This window comes from Pongo abelii, chromosome 18 (assembly GCF_028885655.2).
Source record: "Pongo abelii isolate AG06213 chromosome 18, NHGRI_mPonAbe1-v2.0_pri, whole genome shotgun sequence".
Classification (NCBI taxonomy): domain Eukaryota; kingdom Metazoa; phylum Chordata; class Mammalia; order Primates; family Hominidae; genus Pongo; species Pongo abelii.
Window position 1 is genome coordinate 84,959,638 of NC_072003.2, and position 17,127 is coordinate 84,976,764.

At 56.9% G+C, this 17,127-nt stretch overlaps 1 protein-coding gene across 7 annotated transcripts in view; it reads left to right on the forward strand.

Annotated features, from left to right (window-relative positions):
* The window catches only part of GSE1 (Gse1 coiled-coil protein), a 499,199-nt gene that overhangs the window by 376,872 nt on the left and 105,200 nt on the right, over window positions 1–17,127 (forward strand). For 2 of the 7 annotated variants that reach the window (XM_009251014.4, XM_009251015.4), the window contains exon 1: window positions 2,633–5,950. The exons of 4 other annotated variants lie outside the window; for them this stretch is intronic. In XM_009251014.4, the coding sequence (XP_009249289.3) occupies window positions 5,914–5,950 (37 nt within the window). In that variant the 5' untranslated portion in view covers window positions 2,633–5,913. Of the gene's footprint in view, window positions 1–2,632; window positions 5,951–17,127 lie in introns of those variants that run through there. One more of the 7 variants, XM_063717396.1, reaches the window with a different exon arrangement.

Genomic DNA, 17,127 nt, shown 5'->3' on the forward strand with positions numbered 1-17,127 from the left:
AGTGCTTAGAACAGCAGCTGGCACAGACTGAGCGTGCGGGAAGCATCAGCTGGTATTATTACCCTAAAGAGGGAAATGGAGGCTGCCCACCCGAGGACAGACGGGGCATTCCAGGTTAGCCACGCAGCTTCCCTGCCCCTCCCTTTCCTGGAATCTGGGGAGCAGTGCCTCTCTCCAGAGGGGGAGGTTGTGGCCTGGTCCTGGGGGGCCACCAGATGCCAGTGGGCACAGCTTCTAGCTGAGGCACCCCGCCGCTTGCACTCCCGACCCCAGCCTGCAGCCTCAGTTTTCCCAGCACGTGCTGGGAGGCTATTTTTATTGCTCTCAGCTGACTCTCTTGGCCAGCTAGGCTGTCTCCGTGTTGTGGCAAAGACAGCCCCGCTAGAGGGAGTCTGGGGACCCTCCATTTTGAAGGTGCAGCTGGTGTTGGGGCGGGGGGGCTGCATCTTCAGAGTGGGGATCCGGCCGCATGCCGCCTCCTGGGAAGCAGCCCAGCCTCCAGCTTGTTTTCTCCCATTGAGAGATGAAGCAGTTTTCTCTCTTTTTCTGCTGTGTCCAGAACATGGCCCTGCACTGTTGGGGCCCATTCTTCCCTCTGACCTTGGGTGGGCTTGCAGCGTGGGCAGGGCTTTTTCAGGGAGGTGCGGGGTGAGTTTGCCCCTTGGCGTCGCCAGTCTTTAACAAGGGTACCTGGAGGCTTAGGTCTGGGTGGTCCAGCCTGCCCAGTTTCCTACCTCTTTTCCATAAATGTCTGACTCCTCCCCAGAGGTGAGCTGAGGGATGGGGACAGAGAGCATTGCCACCACTGGGCTTTTCCGGAGAAGTGTGGGTGGAGAGAGACAGAGACATCCTTTCCTTGGACCGAATCCCTCTGGGGTGAAGTCTTACGAAGAGCACTGCCCTTCTCACGTGGGCACCTGGCAGTCTGTCCTGGTGTGGCCTAGACTGGTGGCCCCTGTCACCCCTAGCCAGGCCATAGGCACCCTCAGAGGCAGGGGGGCGGCGGCTCCCCTGGGAATGAATGGCTGTAGTGATGGGTTCCAAAAACCACAGCCAAGCCACAAGGGCCAGTGGGAAGGGGAAAATCCTTCCCGCTACCCCGTTCAGCCACACTGTGGCAAACAACCGGGCCATTCAATGGAAAGCCGCCCGGGAGGCCGGCGGCGGGGCACGGTGGGGTTGCTTTCTATTTCTCAGCTGTTTTGGCATCAGGTCGGCAGCTGTGGTGTAACCACCCTCCCATAGTGGGTCTCATATTTTCCTCCCTTACAAAGGTCCCTGTCACCAGGAAATGTCACTAACCTACTTTGAGACGCCCAGATCCAGGGCCAAAGGAGGCTGGGCTATCACTAGAATCTTACAGCTCTCCTTCCCAAGGGTGTGGCTAAAAGCAATTAGGGCTTGGCCTGAGCATTTTAAGGTAATTCGATGCAGGCATTCAAATACTTATTAGGGGGAGATGTTTACCTTTGACTAGGAAGCGAAGATCAGCCAGGAGGTGGCCCACCAGCATGCCCACTTTTCTCTGGCCCTCTCCTTCCTGGTCTGACCTACCCACCGCCAGCCAGGCCTGGGGAGCTCTCCAAGCCCCTGCTTCGCCTCTGTGCGCTCAATTTCTTTCTTTCTTCTTTTTTTCTTTGAGACAGAGTCTCGCTCTGTCGCCGAGGCTGGAGTGCAGTGGTGCGATCTGGGCTCACTGCAAGCTCCGCCTGCCGGGTTCACACCATTCTCCTGCCTCAGCCTCCCCAGAAGCTGGGACTACAGGCGCCCACCACCACACCCAGCTAATATTTTGTATTTTTAGTAGGGATGGGGTTTCACCGTGCTAGCCAGGATGGTCTCGATCTCCTGACCTCGTGATCCGCCCGCCTAGGCCTCCCAAAGTGCTGGGATTACAGGCGTGAACCACCGTGCCCGCCCCTCCTTTTTTTTTTTTTTGAGACGGAGTCTCGCTCTGTGCCCAAGCTGGAGTGAAGTGGCGCGATCTCGGCTCACTGCAACCTCCGCCTCCTGGGTTCACGCCATTCTCGTGCCTCAGCCTCCCGAGTAGCTGGGACTACAGGCGCCCGCCACCACGCCGGGCTAATTTTTTTGTATTTTTAGTAGAGACGGAGTTTCACCGTGTTAGCCAGGATGGTCTCGATCTCCTGACCTCGTGATCCGTCCGTCTCGGCCTACCAAAGTGCTGGGATTACAGGCGTGAGCCACCGCGTCCGGCCACCGCGCTCAGTCTCAGGTGGACCTCGATGGCTGTCTCCAAGTGATCTTGCCTGGAAGCCAGGCTGATGGGAGCTCCAGACCAAAAGCCCCTTTCCCATTCTCCACAGGTGGCTGCCAGGAGGCAAGCTTCTTTCTGGCATAGTCTTCCCCACTGGAGCAGGGGAAGGGGGGCACCCAGCAGATTGGGGGAGCACCCCTCCCTCTGTACCATGCCTGTGATTGGCTCATAATTACAGGTTTATTGCCTGTACAGCTATTGTGTAATGACATGTTTGCAAATTAATTTTTATGGCTCCTGCCATTAGCATATACAGTAGAGGAAGGTTTAGTATTAATTACTACTGTTGTTCGTGTAATCCCGGAGAATTAAAAACCAATAAAAGAATGACAACAGAAACTGATAGTTTAGGGTCTTTTAAAAATAGTTTTCTTTTTTTTTTCCCGTAAGTAAGATGGGAGATTTTTCCAGTTTGTGAGGGGCTACCGGGTGGGCGGTAGCTCACCCGGGCGGTCTAACCCGCGTCCTAGCCGCCCCCCGCCCCGCCCCCCAGGGGCGCAGATTGTGCAGCTCGCGGGTGATAAATGGGTGGGAGGGAGACGCGGAGGCCCGGCGGGGGGCGCGGGGTGGGGGCAGGGAGGGCAGGTGCTGGACCGCGACCCCGCCGCCCCGCTTGCCAGGCAGCCGCCGGCGGCGGGTGCAAGGGGAGGCGCAGAGAGCTCGCCGCCACGCAGCTCCGGAAACAAAGGGCCGCCGGCGCCGAGGGCCTGGCGCGACCTCCAGGGTCAGCGCGGGGCGGAGCAGCCAGAGGCTGGCGGCGGGCGCGGGCGGCCCCGAGCGGCCGGTTTCCTCCAGGTCAGCAGCTCTGGCGCCCTCCCCTGCGCCCGCGTGCGCTAGGCCGCCCGCGGGGAGGGGGCGCCAGGCGGGGCGCCGCAGCGAGCTTGGGGACTCAAAGACGCTCCTCGCACCCCGGCGGCCGAGCCCCGGAGGAAGGCGGCCGCCAGCACGCCGCAGCCACCGAGCCGCTGGCGGCGGCGGGGAAGAGCGCCACCTCTCCCTTGGCTCCGAGCGCTCCGCCCAGCTCATTTAAGAATTTTTCTGGCGGGGTAGGCGAGGGTTTGGCAAGTGGCTTGGAGAGGTCAAAAGGCACGCCGCTCCCCCCACTGCCCCACCTCCTCCAATTTGCCCTCCGGAGCTTTTCTCTAGGGTATCGTATTCCGGGAGTTCAACTGTCATTTGAAGCCGCTGCATTTAGCAGGGACCCCGGGGCTGCCGCTGGGGACCCCTGATTTACGCAGTGGTTGGAGAGCGTTGGCAGGAACCCAAGCTTGGTGTGACCGCGGTGCCCCCGCCGTGTGTACCTGCGGGCTCAGGTCTGTTCCTCAAACCATGATTGTATCTGGGGTCAAAAGGTGACCCCTTAGTGTTACCAAGTCATGATTCCGGCTGGTTGTGCCACCGAGGGGCCCCTCAGGAGGTAAAAGGGCTTGAAAATAAATTGTCACATCAAGAGGCAGCTTTGCAGCGTGCGTTTAAGGAGAGAGTGGGGGGACGTGGGTAAATGGATCCTGTCTCTTTAAAATCGCTGGGCTGGACAATGAGCGCACAGGATGTGGTTTGGCGGCAGGGTTTTTTCCCCTTCGATTTGGGGAATTATCACATGGGGCCTTCTTGAGCTGGTGTGAAAGGGAGGCGGCGTGGGGAGGAGAGATACAGGCTCCACACTCACACTCTCTGTGCAGTTGATCGTTTTCTTAAACCAAATTAGCCGGGGCTTTCGTTACTATGGTGCAGCCAGGGCTTGCAGAATCCCAGTAATAGCATTTATTAGGTCTATTTGCCTGGAAGCATGCCTTCCCGGATCTGATAATGCACCAGTGCAGGGAGAGTGTGGGAGATGCTATCAAGCATTTGATTACACTTGCAACAGGGATTTTTAAGGGGTGGGGTGCGGGGTGAGGGGTGAGAGGAAAAGAAAGGAGGGAAACAAACCGCTCGCCCGAGGAGCTCACCAGGGCCGGCCGGCGTGTGCGTTGCCGCAGCCCCGCGTGGGTTCCACAAAAGGCGGCCCCGAGTCCCCGGGTCACGGTTTGGGGATTCTCCTCCCGGGTCCTGGCGGAGGGCGAACTCCCGGCTCCCGCAGCTGTCAGTCGTGGGTGGGGTGGGAGGGAGGACGGGCGGGCGGGCGGCCAGAGCTCGGAGTTGGGTAGCCGGAGGGGGGGACCAGCGGCGCCCGCAGCCGCCCACTGTTTGCAAACGGCCCCCGCTTCGGAGCGAAGGGGAGCACCCTGCCTTCGGCAGCGGCACCCTCCCCGGGTTAGGAGAGGCGAGCCCGGCTTCCTGCGCCCCGCTCCCCGTCCGCATGGATCTGCCGCCCGGCTCGGCGGCCGCGCGGGGGGAAGCTCGCAAGTGAAACTATTATTATCGCCCTGCGAAGCATGGAGCTGTTGGAAGATGCCGCGTAGAGACGGAAGGAGCCGCCGCCGCCGCCGCCTTCAGCCGCCCGCCGCTGTGCCCCTACCCTTTCGCTTTCATTAGGGGAGACAAATCTGCTGTCAGGCAGCCAGCTTTCCAATTTACCGATAATGATTCTTGCATGAAAATTGATCGAGGGGCTCTCCACCGCCGTGCGCTCTCGCCTCCCCGCTCTCCTCCTGCCTCCTTCTGCCCAGGCGCCAGAGCCCCCGCGAGTTCTTTCTCCTCCTTCTTCCACCCCCTCTCTCTGAGTCAGTGGTGGGACGCCGGGCCAGGGAGATAACCAAAAAAGGGGGGGGAGGGGTGTTGGTGGCGAGAGGGGGAGGGGAGCCGGCTCCCCGGCCTGCTTTCTCCTGCCGGAGACTTGTTTGCAATCGCCGCCTCTTTTATTTACGAGAAGAAATCTCCCCCTCGGTACTTCTTGGCTGTTTGGGTATTAATTTTCTCCTCTCCCCTCTCCCGCTCGCCCCCTCCTCCTCTCCCCGCCACCCCGCCCCTCCTCACCCAGTAGCTAAGGGGAAACAAAACAAAGCCGATTTCTCCTTGGCAACAAGAGATACCCCCTCCCGCCGCCCCCCCCTTCCTTTTTCCTTCTGGTTCTGAACGTGAAACCCTGTTGGAAACAGGTCTCTTGACCCTCGCCCTTGACATTCAAATGGCTGAATGGAGGAGAGATTGCTACTCGCACGTCTTGGGGGCTGATTTTTTTTCTTTCCCCCCCTCTCTCTTTTCCTTTACAAATGAGTAATCCCTGAAGATCTTAACCCCCCAATTTCATCACCCTCACCTCCCCCCTTTATTTTTCTCTCGCTCCTCTTCCCCGCCTGCTTCCCTCCGCCGCGCTCCCCCCTCCTTTTTTTTATTTGCATCTCAAGTCCAAAAGGCAGAAAATACACACGCGGCGAAGACACCCGGGCAGCCGTGGAGGCTCCGGCCCGTCCTTGGTCGTCAATTACCTCATTGTGGATCTGCCAGGGCCAAGGTGGCCGAAGTTGCCCGGGCGCTGGTCGGAGAGAGAGCCTTTTGATCATCTTGGTGGGGGGGGGAAAGACTGATTTTTTTTTTTCGTCGCTCTCGGGATCGCTCTTCTGCCTTTATTTTATTGTTTTGGACATTTTTGAGCGCCGTGGTTTGAACGGTGCTTTTTGTTCATTCCTGGGTTTTAATATTATTTTCCTTGTTCATCCCTCTCTGGCAACTATGGAATTCTAATTTGAACCATGTTTGGATTGAAGCCGCCTCTGTATTACTTACCAGGTAAGCAAGCCGTGCGCCTCCCTGGGTCCCGCGCGGCGCCGGCGCGCCCGGGACCCTCCCTCACCCGACCCCCCTCCGCCAGACCCCCGAGCCAGGGTCGGGGCATTGGGTCCGCCGGTGCCCCCCGCAGACGCGCGCGGCCTCGGATCCTCCAGCTGCGGTCAAGCCCGCGGTGTGCGCGGCTACGTGCGGCGGGGAGCGCCCACCTGGCCCGCCGCCCCCACCGCGCCGCCGCCGGGGGTTGCGCGTCTCGCTCCTTTTGTCTGCCCGGAGCCGGCTCCGCCGCGGCGGCGCAGCGAGCGGCCGAGGCACTTAAACCTTCCAACGTGAATTAAGCGCCGAGTGTGAAGTTACTTTCCCGCAGGCCGCCCCGATCGGGTAGCATGCCCCCCACCCCAGTCCTGGGGTTTATTTCCCTCTCCCTCCAGCCAACCCCCTTGCGCGGTCTCGGCGCGAGGTGGCTCGCCGGCCCCCCCGCCGCCCCCCTTCCTGCCTGGGATTCCCTGGAAGGTTTTGTTCCGCCGAGGTCGGAGGAGGGGGCCGGGGAAGCTCAGGAGGGTATTTGGCGTGGCTTCCTGTTTCCTTAACCTTCCTGCGCGGTGACAGCCGCTTGCCCTGTAACTTTCTGTTTCGGGGCAAGTCGCGCTTTCAGCCTGGAGGGGAGGGGAAGGGGTTGACAGCTGGAGGTTTGGGGAGACCCTCCTGAATTCACCTTATTTGGACTTATAAATCTTAAAAAAAAAATTAAGTGTAGGCTAAATGGAAGCTGGTGATCAGGAATTCAGGCGAGGGAGCCCTGGGTGGTGAACCCCAGGGTTCTCCCCCACCGCGCGCCGGCACCCCCACTCCTGTGCCCGCTGGGATCAGGGAGAAACGCAAAGGCCTGCCCCAGGTGGGGCCACGTGACCGCAGGTCAGGAAGGCTGTGCTGCGTGTGACCGCTGGTTCTAGGAATGAGCTGATTTTATTTCCTCCCTCCCTTCGAGTTGATCTCCCTTGAGCTTTGACACACGGTACCTAATGAAGGTGGGGTGTGTGTGGGTGGGGAGGGTGATGTGGGGGTGTAGGGAGGAGAGGGGAAGTTCCTAGTTTTCCCATGTTGAGGCTTTTATAAAATTCTGCGGAAGACGCTGCCCTGGAGCTTTATTTCTGAATTGTTTTGCTGGGGAAGGGTGCACGTGGCCCGGTGTTCGGTTTCGGGTTTTTTTCCTCTGTTCAGAAGATCCTGTCACTTTTGCTGAGGCTTCCACACCGCTCTGGAGTCCCCAGGAGGAGCGTGGGGGGGAGGAAGGGGCCTGGACAGGACCCAGCTCCCTTGGATCTGACCTTTGCTGCCCTAACCTGGCAAACGTTTTCACTGAGTTAATAGAGCAGGGCAGAGGGTCACCAGAGTCCAACTGACTTAAAAAAAAAAAAAAAAAAAAAGCAGGAAAGACTCCTCCTGGAGGAAATCTGTACTTTTATTCTTTTTGAGTTTCGTGGTGTCTGTTTTAGTTCCCAGTAACTGACCAGGTCTGTGTTTTTTCCTTGGTGTGTATGCCGTTTTGATAGGAAGAATATTGAATATTTCCCAGCGTTTCCATTCCATTCTTGATCTTTTTTTTTTTCTCCTCCTCTGCCTGAAATGCAAATCAACAACAAACAGCAAGCTTGGCTTTTCCCTCCCTCCGCACTTCCCTTAGCGGATCCAATCCAAATTAGAACCGGGAATCCCCAACTTAGTAAAATAAAGGTTGTAAGGGGAGGGCGGAGTGAGCCCTTGGGAACTCAGAGCTATCTCCGCCATGGGAAGATTCCAGGTAAATGAGGACTGGGTCTGAGCCGCGCTGACATTCACCAGAGCCCTTTAACCCAAAATGTAACAGATCCTCATGCTGTATCTGGGTTTTTCTCCTCTGTCTCCCCCCGGGTCTGTGGCTGGGGGAAAGCAGAGAGCTTGTGCCTCCCCGGCAGCTGTGCCTGCCTTGGAGGCGCTCAGGACAAGCTTGTGCCAAGAATGAATCTTCTTAAGTACAGGGCGTCTTCAAAGCACAGGTGTTTGTAATCTACACCCCTCTTCACCTGCCACTGGAGGCTGCTGGTGCATATTTATTCATCAGGTGACCGATTTTCTATTTACACAGGGAGCCTCAGAAAGAGGAGGAGGAAGTGTCAGGCTGGGAAATTCAAAGCCATTAAGGAAGATCAGCCCAGGCTGGAGTAAAGCCCCCAGTGGGTAGGCAGGAGGGGTGACTTTTGTCCTGACCGCCAGGGAGATTAAGAGAGGTCAGAAGTGAGGGGAGGGGAGGTCGGGGCACAAGTAAATCTCAGCCTGTGGATGCAGGCTTTCCCCGCATTATAGTTTTTTTGGTTGTTGTATTTAAAGTTCCCACTGGGGTTTTACACTTTATTGTCTTAGTGTAATATTCAGGGTGAGGGCTTACCGGGAAGAACCACGGTCAGGGAGTGGCTTCCCAGGGCTGGGGTTAATGCATTGAGAGTGATGGAAACAGCAGTGGACTGGTCCTCTTTATTTTTTGAGATGGAGTCTTGCTGTATCACCCAGGCTGGAGTGCAGTGGTGTGATCTCGGCTCACTGCAACCTCCGCCTTCCAGGTTCAAGAGATTCTCCTGCCTCAGCCTCCTGAGTAGCTGGGATTACAGACACCCGCCACCACGCCAGGCTAATTTTTGTATTTTTAGCAGAGATGGGGTTTCGACATGTTGGCCAGGCTGGTCTCGAACTCCTGACCTCAGGTGATCCACCCACCTTGGGCTCCCACCTTGGGCTGGGATTACAGGCTTTATGTGCCCAGCCCTGGCCTGGTCCTCTTGAGTGCTCTCAGGCCCTGTTACAAATGCTTTGTGGGCTCTCTGTAGATCTCACTTCCTCTCTCTGAGATAGGTGCTGCCATCCACCCCACTTATCAGATGAGCAAAGTGAGGCCCAGGGGCTCAGCAATTGCCCAGCTTGGGAGTGGCGGAGCTGGGACATGAAGCTGGCTTCTGTCTGCCACACTGAACTGGGAATAAGGGGGCCCAGGTGCAGCAGCCAGCCTGGCTTGCCTCGGGCCTGTGGTTCTGGATGAGAGGCTGACCCTGCCCCTCAGAGGCCTGACACCGTGGTGCTCTGCAGCCTCTTGGACTTGGTTTCTATGCCTGATGCCAGATCCCAGACACTGCAGGGAGCAAGGGCCCAGAACCTGCCTGTCCAGCCATTGCCCCGGGGGCAGTTCACAGTCAGGCTGGCATCAGGCACCTGCTGCTCCTGTTTGACAGGTGAGAGGACTGAGACTGGGCAGTAGGTTTGAAATCAGGCTCTGCCTCTTCCGAGCTGTGTCCTTGGGCGGGTGACTGATACTCTGAATTGAGTCTGTTTTCCCACTTGTAAGATGGGATCCATAATTGTATCTCCCTCAGGATCAGTGTAAGGCAAGGGTCAGCAATCCATGGCCCGGCCCATTGTAAGTCAAGTTTGATTGGCACACAGCCACGCCTGTTCCTCTGGCAGCTTTCACATTATAATGGCCAACCTGAGTTTTGTGAGCAGAGACCATCTGGGCTGGCCACGCCTAAAATCTTTAGTTACTATCTGGTCCTGGACAGAGAAAGTTTGCCCATGCTCTGTTGCAAGAAACAAAATGAGCAGGTCCACTGAAGATGGTGCCCGGGATGAAGTTAGCACTTGTCGAGTGGTAACTGTAATAATAATAATTATTATTTTGTCATGGTCATTATTGTTATTGAGGTATAATTATTTGCAGCAAGTCACAGAGCTTTTTTTTTTTTTTTTTTTTTTTTTATGTGGGACAGAGTCTCTCTCTCTTGCCAGGCTCGGGTGCAATGGCGAGATTTCGGCTCACCGCAACCTCTGCCTCCCGGGTTCAAGCGATTGTCCTGCCTCAGCCTCCCAAGTAGCTGGGACTACGGGAGCGCGCCACCACGCCCAAATAATTTTTTGTATTTTTAGTAGAGACGGGGTTTTACCATGTTAGCCAGGATGGTCTCAATCTCTTGACCTGCCTTGGCCTCCCAAAGTGCTGGGATTACAGGTGTGAGCCACCGCACCTGGCCAAGTCATAGAGCTTCTTAGTGGGGACCTGAACTCTTGTCTTTGGACCAGGCCTCTTGCCGCCATGGTTGTAGCATCTGCCTCTTAGTGCTTCTTCACTGGCCAGGGGGAAATGGTAGCCGTGAGGGGATGCTGGCTGCAGGGAAAGCAAGGTGCAGGGGCGTGTGTGAAAGGAGATGGGGCTGGTGGGTGGGAGGGCACAAGCTGTGGCCTCCACCTTCCTGCAAATGGGGCAACTGGGAAATTCAAACGGGTCCCTTCTCAAACCTTCCTCTGTATGTACGTATGCCTAGATCCCCCCTTTCCTGAACTCCACCAGGCTGCTAGCCCCATGCTGGTGCAGACTGGGTGTCTCCTTTTTACCAGACTCAGTGCCAGGCCAATAATAACAATCCTAAAAATAATAATAATAATAATAATGAGGACTGGGCGAGGTATCTCACACCTGTAATCCCAGCACTTTGGGAGGCCAAGGTGGGTGGATCACTTGAGCCCAGGAGCTCGAGACCAGCCTGGGCAACATGGTAAGAACCCCTCTCTACAAAAAATGCAAAAACAATTAGTCGATCGTGGTGGTGCGTGCCTGTAGACCCAGCTGCTCAGGAGGCTGAGGTGAGAGGATCACCTGGGCCCAGGAGGTCGAGGCTGCAGTGAGCTGTGATTCCACAACTGCACTGCAGCCTGGGTGACAGTGAGACCTTGTCTCAAAAAAAAAAAAAAAAAATTATTCATGAGGAAGAGGCAGTGGCTGCTTCGTCTACTATTCCCATTCCACGCCAGACACGGTGCTTCCTCAGAACAACTCTAGGAGGTCAGGCTACTCTTGTCCCACTTGACAGCCCGGGAAACTGAGGTAGAGAGAGGTTGAGGTCACATGTGCACTAAATGGTGGAGCTAGGCGCTGATCCCGGGCAGTCTGGCTCCAGAGTCTCTGCTTCATAAATATTTGTTGACTGTGTTGAGTGGGAGCTGGCCGCTGGTGTTGGCAGCGGTGCCCTCCCAGCCCCTTATCTGGTTCCTGTCATTTCTGGAGGGAGGACTGACTCCTCAGCCATCAGCTGACCCCACCCCAGCCCCACACTGAACTCTGGGTGACCCTGGCCTTCCCTCAGGATCACTGTCCACTGCTAGAAAGGCTGCCCTCGGCCCTCCAGGGAGGAAACTGAGGCCCAGAGAGAGCTGGGGCTTGGCCCATAGCCATGAAGCCTGCTGGTGGTTGCTCTAGGACTCGGGGTCCCCCTGGAACATTTCCCCACCCCTAGCTGCCCCCTGAGGCCAGAGCGAGTCATAAATATCTCATCCGGCCTGTCCTAGGCCCCTTTCTGACCATGGTGGGAGGGGCTTGCAGGAGACTGAGGCTTCCCCTGCCGAGAGCTGGGGTACCCAGAGTGAAGCTCGGCCTGCTCTGCCTGTGGGGGCCGCTGGATTGTATTTCCCACCCATCTAAACTGCTTCCAGAAAGTCAAGGTGTGAGGCTGGGGGGCTCAGGCCCACCTGGGTTGGGGGTGGTGTCTGGAGGTGAGGTCAGGCTGGAACCCAACTCCCAGGGTGCTCGGAGCCGAGGCGGGGACGGAGACGGGGCACCCACAGGGACCAAGGTCTTGCATAGCCTCAGGCTTGTCATGGGACATTAGCAAACCATAGCTGTGGCGCAGGAACCACCCAAGACCCGCTCTGGGGGCAGGTTAGGCCTAATAGGATCTGACTCAGATAAAAGGAAAACATGGCTATTTTAGTTGTGATTGAGAAAGCTGCTTATTTACAGCTCAGAAACTCAGCGGGGACAGGCATTTCGGCTTCCATCTAGCACTTTCCAGGCAGTCACTAATTAATCTTCCGATACCCCTGAGAAATGGGGAGGCCGCCACGGTTCCATCTGTCGGCTGGGAAAGCCAGGGGCCCTTTTGTCCCAGCTGCAGCCCAGCCCTTTTCCGAGGGGCCTGGTCTGGTTCCCACCCCACCCCCGCCCAATTTGGTTCTCATTAAGGTTTTTTTCTTGCTTAAATGTGTTGTTGTTACGCCATGGGTGGGAATCTGATATAGTCCCACTGGAAACTGTCTTCTTATCTCCTTGACTGTGGAGACAGAAGAGGTTTCTTTGTACTCTGGGAGCAAATGGTCATTATGTTACCTGGATTCCGGGGCGAGAATTCGTGTCCTTCTACGCAGGGGAAAGTGCAGGGTGGGAGCGGCAGGTGGCCCAAGCCACACAGCTCCTGGACAGAGCCGGCAAGGGGAGGACGTGTCTGGACTTGGCCTCCTGCTTTGAGCCTGGTGCTCCGTGTCGGTTGCCCGTCTTCCTCCTGGACATGGACACGTGTTGGGGGGAGCGGTCCCGGGGGGGTTCCCTCTCACCAATGTCAAGTGTGATGGAGTCACCTGGTCTACCCTGGCATTGTGTAGATGAGATCACAGCGGTCAGGAGACCTCGCAGGCCTGTTGACTTCAAATTCTCTTCCTTAGACTTTTGGGGAGACTATGGTGGTAGAGACAGCCTCTCCATCAACTAGGGTGCATCCTGTCATACTCTTTGTGGGAAAATCATTAGACTGTTGTGGCCCTTAACGTGGCTTTTCAGGAAAGATGGTGGGAGTCCCTTTTAGGGGACCTCCTCAGCCAAACAGATCCTTGTCCCTGTCTGGGATTGTCCCCCTTTGGTGGTCTAGCTGCAGGATCAGCAGAAATTTTCAAGCCACAGGGGCACCGTGTATTCGAAGGGAAGAAGGGAGTTCGGGGGTGAGGGAATCAACATCCACATGGTATCCTCCTCCTCCTCCTTCTCCTCCTTTTTTTTTTTTTTTTTTTTTAAGAGCTCCATATAGATTTAAAGTCCTTTTGTTAATTTAGGAACATAAAACCGTGTGATGTATAGTTTGGTTTGCTCGTAAAATTACTAAGTGTGGCATATTTAGTGCTGTGAAAGCTTAGGGTAAAAGGAAAAAAAATCAGTGAGAATTTTCTTACAAGTCTTTAGGGGAAAATGTATTTTTCCGGCTTTTTCCCACTCATGCCAGGCCCTCCACAGCTGGGGTTGGGGCTGGTCGTTGCCCTCAGCCCCAATTACAGCTGTGCTGGAAGCCGGGAGTGAGTGCTGGGGCTGGGGAATTGCGGGAGCAGGGCACTGGCGGGGTTTGGGTAAAGCCAGGTCCAGGTCTTATCTCCAGAGCGTGATCCCACCCCGTCCTGGAGCTTAGCACTGCCGGAAGCCCAGGCCCTGAAGGATCCGGGCAGCTCCATCCTCTGCTCCCTCCCGCAGTGAGACAGGAAGCGCCCTCTGACCAGGCCTGGACCGCCGCCCAGTGGGCATTTGGCTGCTTGCTTCATGGCCTGTGGGGTCAGGAAGTCACGGAACATGGGACTTGGGAGGGACCTCAGAGGTCAGACGGGCTGTCCCTCCCTTCTCTGGATTTGGGGGTCTCGTGGTCACCTCAGGCTGGGCACGTGCCTGGGTTGGACCGGGTTGTGCCACTGTGGCGAGCTAGGATGTTGTTGCTTTTCGCACAGAACACGTGCCTGTGACCTAGTCCTGTCCTCTGAGGACACAGACCAAGCCTCCCCTTCCTGAGCACCTCCCATCAGGCCCCCTGTGAGCTGGACAGGGCTTGCACCAGTGGGTGCTGGGCACTGTGCTGCGTCTGTCCACTGGGCAGAGCAGCAGAGGAGATCTGTGTTTTATCTGTAAGTCACTTTGGGAGCAAACAGAGAGCTGAGCAAAGATGGATTGCTCTGGAAACTCTTAGAAGCATCCTGGCAGAGGGAATCCAGGAAGGCTTCCTGGAGGAGGTGGCACTAAAAGCAGGCTTTGGAAGTATGGAGCTCCGAGGTGAGTGAGGCTGGGAGGAAGGAGGCTAACACAGTGAGGAGGGATGAACAGAAATAGGGAAACTGCTCTTACAAGACTCAGTACATTAGGTTCATGTCAGGTGTGCCGGGAGCTGGGCATGGGGCCATCCCTGCCCACGTTGTGGTGTTGGTGGCGGTGTGTGGGGGGCATGGATTGAGTAATCAGGGTGACAAGTACTGGTGCTGAGAGGTGTGTGTAGAATTTTCTGGGCGTGCAGAGGAAAACAGTTTGGTTTGAGATGGGGGTGAAGGCTGTGTCCAAGAAGGCCACAGAGCGGAGGTGACATTTGAGCTGTCCTTTCTACTCTGGGGAAACCCACATTCCTCACCAGTGGGGACTTGGCAGGGAAGGCCACCACTCCTGCCCCATTGCTCAGCAGCACCCTCTAGGGGTGGGGCTCTGAAGCCTGTGCATCCTTCAGAGGCACCATGGGGACCAAAGGGTGTCCGGCAGCAGGGCCCTTTCCAGAAGCCAAGGAACAGTAGGAGAGAATGTGCAGGCAGAGGGAGCCTGTGCGGAAGGGGTAGCTGTGCCTGTCAAATCTGTTCCCTGCTCCTCCCAGGCTCTGCAGGCCAGAGAGATAGATGCGTTAGGCCCAGTCCTTGTCCTCAGACAACCAGGGGTGCGGGAGTGTGGCGGATGGGACCCTTCACAGCTTCTGGCGGGAAGCAGAGCCCAGAGGGGGTGGTGAAGTGTGGGAATGAAGCCGGGGAGTGGGTCGGAGCCACGTCTTAGAGGGTCTTAAATGTCATCAAGCCAGTAACACATGAACTCGATTCTGTTGTCAACGAGTGGGAACCTGGATTCTTAAAAGCAACCAACTTGGCCGGGCACGGTGGCTCACGCCTGTTATCCCAGCACTTTGGGAGGCCAAGGCAGGTGGATCACAAGGTCACGAGCTCAAGACCAGCCTGACCAACATGATGAAACCCCGTCTCTACTAAAAATACAAAAAAATTAGCTGGGCATGGTGGCGCGTGCCTGTAATCCCAGCTACTCAGGAGGCTGAGGCAGGATAATCACTTGAACCTGGGAGCGGAGGTTGCAGTGAGCCGAGATGGTGCCATTGCACTCCAGCCTGGGTGACAGAATGAGTGAGACTCTGTCTCAAAAAAAAAAAAAAAAAACCAACCAACCCCCCGTGCTTGTTTAACACGTGTAGAGCGCAGGCCAGGCACAGGGAGATGCCCCCGAGAAGCCCCCAGAGCTGCATCCTCGTGTAGTGCCCACACCGGCGAGGGGCCGGTGGCGAAGGGTCCCTCGAGGGAAGCTCTGGAGAGAAGGGGAAGGGTGAGAGAGCCGGGGCAGGGAGTGCCAAGGCTGTTTCCTGTGGAGTCTGCATGTTCATGAGCCCTCCTGGGGATGCCAGTGCCCACTGGAGTGAGAGAACAGGCCTGACCGCTTCACCTGACCCTGGGCACCAGCAGGAGATTTGAGAGCAGGCTGTGGGGTAAGCGGTGCTCGAACCAGGCCAAAGCCTGAGAGAAGGTGTGAGAAGAAGCAGGAGGGACCCTGGGTCTCGGCCATGCTCCAGGAGGAGCTGGGTCCCGATGGCAAGGGTTCCCCGGGTGTCCTTGCCAGTCTTCTGGCAGGCCCTGTGGGTTCCAGGGCAGCAGGCTTTTCTGAGGCTGCAGCGCTGCCTAAGCACTGGATTCCATCCTGCCTTTGCTCCTTACTGGCTGTGTGACTCTGGGCAGGTTCCTTACCCTCTCTGGATCTCTGTTTTCTCATCTGCTAAATGGGGCCAGTAGCAGAGCCTGCCTCCTGGGGCTGCTGACAGCGTTCGATGAGTTAACTGGCAGAAGGGAGGGACCAAGCACGGTAGGACCCAGAGCTGCAATTACCATTTCGGTTGATAGCTCCCAGCCGTCCATGTCTTGGATTTGAGAATGACCTGGAAGAGGAGGACCCCACCCGGGAGACCTGGCCAAGTCACTCCTGGTGGAGGCAGTGGGCTGGGCAGGGAGGGCCTTTGAGAAGCCTAGACTCCTGAAATGGCTGTCCGCCAGCCCAGGCCATGCACAGCGCCATGGTCACGAGGCGGCAAGTTCTGAATAAGTAAAGAAGAAACGGAATCGGCCTGGTGAGGTCGTTCTGGCCCTCTCTCCACTGCGTCCCATGTAAGAAAAGCCGAATTGGGTGAACCCTGGGCCCCAGGAGTCACTGGATGGAGGGTGCTATTGGCCAGCCCGGCTTCAGCGGAGAATTTCATTGTAATAGATTTCTTCTTCCACCTCCCCAACCCCAGAAGACTTCAGTGTCACCCTCAGCGAGTGACAGGCCCACAGCCAGCGCCCCGAGGCCGACGGCACCTTGTCTCAGACTCTGGGGCCTTTGAACCGGCCCCAACCCTCCCCACCTCTCGTCATTCTTGTCCTGTAATTCATTTAGGATTAGCTTTCAGACCTCCTCGCTGGTCCTAACTTCTGTCGTCTTGGTAACTGTGTCAACCGTTTGCTGGTTTCCCGTGATTATCTGACAAGAGAAAGGGGGGCCGGCAGGGAACATAAAAGAAGGGAGGAGGAGAGAATGGTGGGGTCTTAATTGAACTTGCCATGGAGGGGCTGCAGCGGAAGGGCCAGCCACTGCATGGGCGGTGGGGGGCGGTCACGTAGGCCTCTCACCCGCTTCAAGAACCTGTGTCACTGTCGGAAGTGTCATTGCCTTTATCTTAGATCTTAAGGGCCCAGGGACAAGGTGTTACTCCCGCCCCCCCCCCCGCCCCCCTCCCCACCCCCCTCCACCCAATTTCCCTCCTGGAAAGTTTCACTCACAGGCAGATTTCAACCCGTCTTTATGACAGCACTCACCACAGGGTGCCGGCCTGTGGGTGGGCAGGTCAGACCAACCGTTGCTGGGGAGGGGAGGGAGGCGGCTGGTGGGTGGGTCTGCAGGGGACCAGGACTCCTGGCAGGGAGGAAGACTTCATGAGCAAGTGTGTGGTCATAAAACATCGTTTTATTCTCCCACCTGCTGTGGGTTGGAAATTCAGAAAGGGTGTGGTGGGGTTGAGCCAGTCTCTGCCCAGCTCCACCTGGGGCCTCAGCTAGGAAGACTGGGAGGCAAGGTGATTTGCTGTGCAGAGTCCCGAGTTGTCTGAAGGCTCCTCTCACTCAGGCCTGGCAGTTGGTGCTGCCTGTTGGCCAGACCGCAGCTGGGGCTGTCACGTGGGGACGCCTCCTCGTGGCGCCTCAGTGTGGCATGAGCTTCCTCACAACATGGCGGCCTCAGAGCTCCAAAGGCAGGGGTCCCAGCTCGCAAGGGGAAAGCTGCACGGCCTTTT